The 9,180-nt window shown below is 37.7% G+C and overlaps 1 protein-coding gene across 1 annotated transcript; it reads right to left on the reverse strand.

Moving 5' to 3' along the window:
• Positions 1-3,702: 3,702 nt before the first annotated feature.
• Positions 3,703-6,927, reverse strand: LOC118333347 (T-cell immunoglobulin and mucin domain-containing protein 4-like). Its single transcript, XM_035668942.1, has 6 exons — positions 6,716-6,927; positions 6,204-6,542; positions 6,067-6,123; positions 5,851-5,909; positions 4,524-4,623; positions 3,703-4,384 (listed from the first exon to the last, which is right to left on the reverse strand). Exons 1-6 carry the CDS (start codon positions 6,756-6,758, stop codon positions 4,290-4,292), a joined length of 693 nt encoding a protein of 230 aa, XP_035524835.1. The 5' UTR covers positions 6,759-6,927; the 3' UTR covers positions 3,703-4,289.
• Positions 6,928-9,180: the final 2,253 nt, after the last annotated feature.

Genomic DNA, 9,180 nt, shown 5'->3' on the forward strand with positions numbered 1-9,180 from the left:
TAAAATAAAGAGGATTAGGATTATGGTGAAGAAGAAAATAACTGCCATCCTGCCAATTACCCCCACTCCCAGGAAGCCTTTGAATTTTTCCTACAATGAAAATGACCTTTATCAGAAGGGACTGGATCAATTGTAATTGGCACATAATCTTATATACAGTACGGTTTTTAAACTGTGATGTTAACTGTGTACTCTATGTCTTGCTTCCAGCCTTTACCCACTGCCACATAAGCGCACAGTTACATTAAGTTGATCACTTATTTCAAACTTTTCAGACTGTCATTTCTTCACTTAGGTAAGAGGGAATGCTAAGTTGTGGCCATTTTTAGGAAATGCTAAAGAAGGCCAGGTGTGCTGAAACATATGTGCCTTAACCATATGTATTTCTGTCATATAAATACATTTAAAAAACTGCAGGCTGCTATAAGTTACTCTCTGTCTCTCTTCAGCCTTAATTCAATCCCACATGTGCACAGCTTTACATTATGAACTCTTATTTCTTAATACTAAAACAGACGCACTTCATTGAGGTTTCAATTATAGTCAACTGAGAGTATGTTACCACCTGTAACATACAATTATCTGTGTGAATTTTGTGCTATGAAAAATTAAAACAAATATAATAATTCTATTTGGAAATAAAACATGTACTGTACAAGAGTTGCAGCAGTTCGAATGCTGGATAATTCTGGGTCAGCTTCTTCTACAATTTCTCTTCTAAATAAAGTTAAAATCAAATAAACTATACTGTGTTTGATCCATGCATGTGAAAATAAAAGATGCAAGAAATTTAGATCTGCAGACTATTATTCTGAAATCATTATCATTATGAATTCTCTCTGAGTGAGTACGGTCTCTCTTTAAAATAGTTTCTCAAACTCATGAGTTGCTAAAAATGATGAAACACCTGTGCTTAAACCTGGGTTGCTTTGTGTCCTGACTGTGGCAGCAACTTTCAAATTTACTTTGAAATGGTTAGAGAAAAATGTATTTTCCAACCTCATTACTACCTGAAAATTAAACAGTTATATCATCAAGGAAACTCTAGCAGAAATAATTTTGTAGATTTTACTTCGTTATAGCTTTAAATCATATTCAACATGTTAAACAGTTTCACCAAGTCATAAATATCTTAAGTGGCAGCAGGGAAAGCAGACTTAATAGTTTGATTCATAATTTTCTATATTCCAGTGGTTCCTAACTTACCCTCATCCAGAGTGGAGCAAAGATCTGTTGAGGTAGGTCCCACTCCTTTTTTGCATTTGTTCTGGCCCGTATAAGCATGCAGTAAATGGTAAAGGCTTCAGGTTGCTCAGGACGATTCTCTCAAGTTCACAGGTGGCTGTCGCACTTTGCTGCTGCCACCTTTTAAACTGCCTTCCTGCAGGGCCATACTCTGTGTAGCTAATGCTTTAACAATGCAGAACCCCGTTTCTGAGGTCAGGCTCTCAGAGGTTAGACTCACAACAAAGACTCTTTTTAGAGCCGTAAAATATTTTTATATTCAGTACTGAAATTTATTTTTATTTATTTTTTCAACTATCAAAAAACTATTTCCAGAAAGCTGAATGTGTCTGCAGCTTATCTTTCAAAAGGTTTCACTTTACCTTCCAAGTGACTTTGATGCTGTGAGAAGTAAAGGCCTCCAGCTGCAGATCCAGGAGAGGACTCCCTGGTGCTGAAGGGAAAACAGACTTTAGAGATCCCTTCATCCAAAATATGAGCTAGAAATCTGCATGGAAAAACCGACCTGCCTCTTTCATTGTGACTGTAAGAACATAACTGGTTTTACTCATGCATGTGCTGTTAGAAGCTAACATGAAAAGGTTGTAGGTCTTGGCCTGATGCAAATCCACCAAAATCACCTGGGTCAGTGCAGGATTTGAGACTTCAGTTCTTACTACAGTATCCCGGGATGCTGTGCAACAGGAAACAATAGATGTATTTACCTGTATTACAAGTACATGTAGTACCGAAAGTCCAAACTCTGTTCAGATGGTTGGGATTATTGTCGTCACCCACGATATATTTTAAATAAATCCTATACAATGTGATGGACCTGCCACCATCAAACACAGAACTCCACCAAACAGTGATGGTCCTTTATTTAACCTCTTTTGTCTCAGTCTCCCACGGGTCGGGAGGTGCTAAAAAGAAAGAAATGCTGTAGAACAGTGCAATAAAAACAAAAAATATATAAAATAAGCAACTTCAACCATCATATACTGATTCAACTCATGTGTGTGTGTGTGTGTGTGTGAGCATTGAACCAGCCTACAATTTTTCTACCTGACAGCTGTACGTCCATGAGTCACCCTCCTCAACCTGCTTGATGGTCAGAGACACGTCACCTTTATCAGGGGTCACCCGGGAGGAGGTAGCGCTTTGACAATCTGCTTTTAATGATCATTAAATTAAAATGCAAATGAATCTAATGACTGTCTTACCTCCAAGTATACAAAAGAGAAGAACGCAACACAGAGGGAGATGTCTTCTGCCTAGAAAGATTATTTTACTTTCTCAAAGTCAATCAAAGATTTAATTCACCTGCTAAACAACACTTAACCAAAACACAGTGTGGTTTTAGATTGGAAATCTTTCCAAATCACATGATGCTATCCTTGAATTTGCTCACACAAACAGCTTCTGCTGACAAATGTAGAAAAGAGCTGTTGATGATTAGACAGAGACAGAATCAAGGTTATCAACACTCTGTCTTCACTCTTGTTGTTTGCTCTCAATCCTTGAGGAGACAGGGACAGGGACAGAAAGGCATTTACAACGTTTCAACCATTCAAACTTACCTTCTCAATTGGCAGAGCAACTTCGCATTTGTTACATTAAAAAATAATCAAAATAATCCAAAAGACACTGAAGCTAACTTTAATGCTAACATTTATTGTCATCATGGGAGCACAAACACAAAATGCTTTTGGATATATAATCTTAATCTGCTTCAGTTTATATATTTGTATATATATAAGTGTGGTTTAGGGTCATTGACTCAAACATATAAATAAGTCAGTAGTTTGATTTCCCCCTTAAAGTCTCATGAATGGTGCTAAAAAGAATAACTGATTTATTAATATTTATAAACCATTACATCTGTTGATGTGATAAAAAAAAGATTTATATTGAGTTTAGAGGTAGTTAGATTTAGTTAATTTTGCTCAAGGAGGGTAATGTAAACTTAACATGTGAACCCTAGAGTCACAATAAATGTACTCTTGTAAAGGAGAGAGTTGCATACAGCAGCAGCAATTAAAAAATGCAAAGCTGACACATTTCCGCTGATTTAATCGCATCAGTCAAGATATATAAAATTGCTGTAAACACAAAAGTCACAGCCTCATTCAGAGTATTTATCTTGTTGATTCAGAGATGACACAAGTGGAGGTAGATTGATCCTGGTCCTCACCCCTGACGTCTTTTTGCTACATGTTTTGCACACCCAAAACAGGAACTAGATCAGTGTTCAGATCAGATTGACACTCACATAATAAAGTCCACATAACAAAAGTAGGTGGAACAGAAAGAGAGAAATACATTAAATGTCTTTCACCTCACTGAGAGAACTGTAGTACAGAGTCTATCAACTAACCATCAGTTCATTTTGAGGTCAAAATGTAATTTATGTGGAATTAAAGTTAAGATTGAACACAGCGCAAGTGTGCATTTAGTGTTTTAATAAAAGAAAACACAGTCTGTCTAAAATGTGGTTTTATTAAACTTTGAATAGGCAGAATCTTTAAATATACAATTCAGATGTTACTTTGTCAAAACATATATAGTATGAATAGACAGAGACAGATTTCCCCCACACTATCCTCCCTCTCTGTCCCATCTTCCTCTACCAGAGTGACCAGGGTGGAATCTTCTCTTGATAATAATAATGTGTGTAAGCCCAGTAGGTGGCATTGTGTCCACAAGTATAACCCATTTACAAGCTTTTAAGAGATGTGAGACCAATTTTGCCATGAAAAACAGACAGGCATACAAATAACAGCAAATTAATTAATCCGCAGGATATTTTTGCATATTCTCAGCCACTTATCTTACTCTCAGTATGACTCACACATGTCTTTCTTCATGCTATCTGAGAATAATGGGACAACTTAAGCTGCTTTATTGGAGAAATAGGTTATATTTCCGCTCCCTTATTGATTAATAGATAATAGTTCCAAAAGTAAACAGCGTCATCACATGGCGAGCAGAGCAGCAGCACATTCAGCTAGCAGTTCCTTATAGAAATTTGCAGACTCCTTTGTTCTCATAATGCAAACCATCACTCAGGCACTGGGATGCATAAATTCATAAATGTTCTCAGCAGTTGAGACGTTGAGACGAGTATCGATAAGTGTCTTCTTCGGCAGACATCGTCTCCCTGGTTTGAAGAAATGCAAACATTAAAATTATATTTTCAGTCTATAAACGAAGGCCCCTCTCACTGACTTCAGCTTTTAATGTGTAAAATTAATCTGAATAGCAAATGAGTCACGAACTATAATCCATTCCACACTTACAGAAAATAAAGACGAGGATGAGGATTATGGTTATGGTGGAGAAGAAAATAACTGCCATCCTGCCAATGTTCTCCACATCCAGGAAGTCTTTGAATTCTTCCTGAAATGAAAATGAACCTTATCGTGAAGGACTGGGTCAGCTATAATTGGCACATACTTTGAAATATGTGCCATAAATATATTTAAAACTGTAATATATTTTGTATTCTTCATTTCACGCTGCCAGGCTAAAACGACACGCACACTTAAACCACATAAAGTTGAAACCCCCACACTTTTCCATTTCAATGACATGTTCCTAATTAGGATTCAAAATGTGTCACATAATTGTTTAGACAAAATGCTCCTGAAGAAGGCCAGACATGACAAAACATTGGTTATCAGTCATTTTTAAAAGACTGTATCAGAGCAATGGACTCATTTTAAAGTCTAATTTGCAACAACTCCCTAGATTACTTGTGTACAGAAGCTGAGAACAGCCATGCTTGCAATTATTTTTTAATGTCGTTATCTTGAGATTACAAGTTAATTATTTTGCTATCTCGAGAAAACAAGTTTTGTTATCTTGAGATGACGAGATATTCAACCTTTTATCATAAGAAAACAAAACGGTTGTTTCCTCTTATTACTTATAATGTTTACCAGAGATCAGGAGTTCCATGCCATCTTACATAAATGGGGGATTATAGATGTTGCAATGCATCAACATAATGGTCAGTGCATGGAGGAATGCAACCTACACGCCAGCTAATTTTCAACCAGGAACCAGAAAAAAAAGTCATGAAAAAATCTCGACTTTGCACGGATCTTTGAGCTCATTTAATAATTCTTTCTCCTGATGTATTTTGTCAGTATTGCATCACATTTCCAGGTAATGAATAGCCTAAATGAACTCTCAGATGTACATTCAGGTAGCAGCTCTTTTCAGTTCTGTTATGAATCCTCCCCGACTGTCAAGGCAAAGATCTTCAAGGCTGAAAACAGGTGTGATCAAATTAATCATTTTCAAGTTCTATCCTGAACTATCCTGAACTATCCTGTGACCTCGAGAACAAATATTTTCGTGATAAAATATGTAGTTCTCTCAAGGAATCAGTCTTCGAGATAGCAAAATAAAGAACTTATCTTGAGATAATAGCACTAAAATAATTGCAACCAGGGCCGTTTTTCACTTCCGTTTTCATATGTCTTATTAAATAACATTACTTAAACAAACACAAAAGGTCCTCTTGTGCAGTAATTATTATAATTATCTGTATTAATTTTGTGCATTTTTTAAAAAACAATATATTATATTTCCTCATTATAGAAATAAGCTGAACCATACCTCAGTCGATGCAGCAAAGTCACCAATAAAGGTTTCAGGTGTGGATGTTGTCAATGTTTCTGTAGGAAAATGAAAACCATTACTATCACATATAAAATGACACTTATGCTTAAGATTAAATGCAGTTAACTATTACCAAAAAAAGAGCTGCATTAAGGTTCATTGGTAAAAATAAAGAGAATCATCACTTTTTAACATAATTTATTCACAGCTCACCCTGCATCCAATCAGTCGTAGGTGTCCAGTCGTCAGTAAAAAGCTCTTCCACAGCAGCTGGAATAAACAAAATACTTTAAAGCTGCATAACAAAGTTCATAATCACCCTGACTGATGATTTTTTTTATGAGCATTACCTTCCTCCATGACCAGGTGTTTATTGACCTTATAGTCATTGAACCACCCTGGGATCTCGACCCTGCAGCCGTATGCACCAGCATCGGCCAACTGAGCGTTCATGATGGTCAGAGACACATCTCCGTCTGTCACCCTGCCTAGCAGCTGGTACCTGGGGGACTGCCTGAATTGTACAGCCCCACCTTCGGAGGAGAGGATGGTGTTGGAGCATTTGGAGCTGGGCACCTTCCCTCGTCCCCAGCAGAAACTCAGGATGCCGTGAGCTTGGGAGTCATACCTACACGGCAAAGTCACATTGTGCCCTAAAAGGCCAATGAGTTGACTGAAGGTAGAAGACACTGTGGAAGACATTACTGACTTTGATCAAACTGGATGATACAGAGAGCAATTGTAATTCTCAAAATGTGAAGCCCACAAATGTACCCATCCTCCTGCACACACATCACCACTTTTACACCCACAGGCACTCTACAAATACAAGAAAATAAACAGGCACAGAATATTGACTTACCTTGGGTCAGGATTGAAAGGAAAAAATAACAAAGACCACGCATGAGTGTAGGCTACTGTATAACACTGTCCTGAAGTGAGGATAAGATGAATTTATCCCCCCACACACACTCTGATGCAACTAGGCACCGAAGGTTTAACTTCCCTTTTTGAAATTGGGAAGGAAGTCAATATGTCTACATTTAGAATTTCTTATGATACGAAATGAGCTCACTGGTTTGGTTTATAAACTACATCTGAGTTCATCACTGTCCAATAAACGTCAGCTGTTACCTGTAGCCAGATGGCTAAATATAAAAACAACACACAGTCCCATATGTATTCAGCGTGGGGACATTTAAAAGTGACCACAAAAAGATGATGACAAATGACACAGTAAACCTCATGACTAAGTGTCATGCTGTTCTCAAAAAACAGACTTCCTGTTTATAGCTTACGAGGTCTCATAAAATGAGCTAAATAAACTGTCACTCTGGGTTTTTAGAATTCTTTTGAAATACTCACAGGGCACAGACATTTTTGTCTCAAAGTCACATACATCATTAAAGTTTCATCTTATCTTGAGCAGCGATAGTACTGCTAACTGGAGTAGCAGTAATGGTATTGGAAGCGTACTGAAGTTTGTTGTAATTTGACTGTGATTAGTTGTGTTTTAATATCTCTTTGTTGTCCCTGGAGGACCTTAAGAATCTCCGGCCTGCCTCTTAGATGATTTTCATTCAAAGTTTCTGAAAGATTGATTATGATTACAGTTTTATCAACAACTGTTTGGTTTTCCGTCTAGTTTCCATCACAAAATGGCTTAACATCACAGCTGACTTCCAACTACACGCTCCACTCTCCAGATTTTCCTTTTTGTTTGAAATAACTTTCTCTACCCATTTGCTATCCTTTTACGAGTGAAAACAAAACCATTTACCCAATCCTATTAGGTTTAAGAGACTCCTCAAAGTGACCAATAAACTTGAAATGATCCGTTTTATTAGTTGAGACCCTTATGATACTGATTTTTGCTTTGTTATTTCGAAGAATTAAGCTCTTTACCAGTCAGTTTTCTTTACAATAGAACAATTTGATTTAACAGTTTGTGGACAGGTACAGCTTCTTCTGTAAAGTAAGGTCAAATTCACCATTGAGGCTTCCGGTTAGTGTCTGTGGGCGCCTGTGTGTATATGTGTGTATGTTGAAACGACATTGCTATATGACCATTATTAAAGGGAAGGAAGAGTCTCTGTGTGTTTATGAGGACAGCAGCATAAGACAAATATTTTGTCTTTGCCAGCCTTTATCTGCCCTCCGTTCACCTCTCACAATCCCGCCTCCACCTCTACTTGTCAACACTGTCAGCCACCATTAAGCTGCTATAGTGCTCCATAGATCACTGTCCTCCCACAGTGATGTCCTGCATTTGGTCATCTCTCTGTGGCTCCGTTCTAAGATTGTCTCTAACAACAAACATAATGAAAGTGAAACTTTTTAATAGACATGAATATGGAGAGAGAATATTACGTATAAATCTTGTTTGTTTTTAGGGGTTTCTTTGTTAACTTGTTTTAAAACAGTTGATATGTTAGATAGCAGTTTGAAACAACTTATTACATCAAGTTTCTCTCTATGGTATTTTAAATATCATGAACATTAATGCCAATATGCCTGCTCTACAGTGGGGACAGTAAGACCACTCCCTCCATAAAAGCTAGGAGTCTTGTTTACTTTGATTTCCTGTTTGGGTTCAAACTGGAGCCATTGTGAATCTACTGAAGAGATAAAGGTTTAAAAATGGCATTTAGAGCAGAAATACTGGTCTGGTCCAAAGCCAGCGCTGACAAATCAGTGACTGGGTGACTTTTGCTGATGTTTGATAAAACCAGGGGCAAACAGTAAAGGAGAAGTGAAACGACTCGACTAAGGTCAGAGTCTGTGTCATTTTTAGAAGTCGTAAATGGAGGTGGGTCGTTTCTGCCTGTTCAGCTCTGTTTCTGGGGGGTGAGTGGGGGGGCTAAAGCAGAGAGTGACTTCTCCATGAAATGCAAAATAAGTAAAGAATGATGGGTACGCTAATACAATATACATAACAGCTTTATTCTTTGTCACTTTGAGGTTCCCCAAGGTGATCCATCACTGCAGGTGGACGACAGAAAGCATCGATTTGCAATATTGCTGGTGCTACAGGATCCATTGTTACCTTTGGAGCAAACATGCTGAGCTGTCAAACAGCTCATTGGTCCATCAGATGACCTCTACTCCCTAAATGTGTTTGCCTGATAAGACACAAACCATCAGCTGGAGGGGATATGGGACAACAGCATTCATGGGGAGTCAATACTCCCCTTCATTACGCCATTACTCCCCCTTAAGTTTAAAAACGTGTTTGTTTACTGCTCCAAATTCAAGGTGACTTCAACTTTAAAGGGGTAGAAGTGGTCTAATGTGCTCTTTAGTCTGTACCATTTACATGTATATGCC

The sequence above is a fragment of the Morone saxatilis genome, unplaced genomic scaffold (assembly GCF_004916995.1).
Source record: "Morone saxatilis isolate NCDOM2014 unplaced genomic scaffold, NCSU_SB_2.0 Contig22, whole genome shotgun sequence".
NCBI classification, from domain to species: Eukaryota; Metazoa; Chordata; class Actinopteri; family Moronidae; genus Morone; species Morone saxatilis.

Coding starts and splice junctions, on each gene's coding strand:
- LOC118333347 (XM_035668942.1), bottom strand. CDS start 6,758: ATGCGTGGTCTTTGTTATTTTTTCCTTTCAATCCTGACCCAAG. Junction 4,624..5,850: donor ACTTTGCTGCATCGACTGAG/GTATGGTTCAGC, acceptor TTTTCATTTCAG/GAAGAATTCAAAGACTTCCT. Junction 4,385..4,523: donor CATCCTCGTCTTTATTTTCT/GTAAGTGTGGAA, acceptor TCTTCAAACCAG/GGAGACGATGTCTGCCGAAG.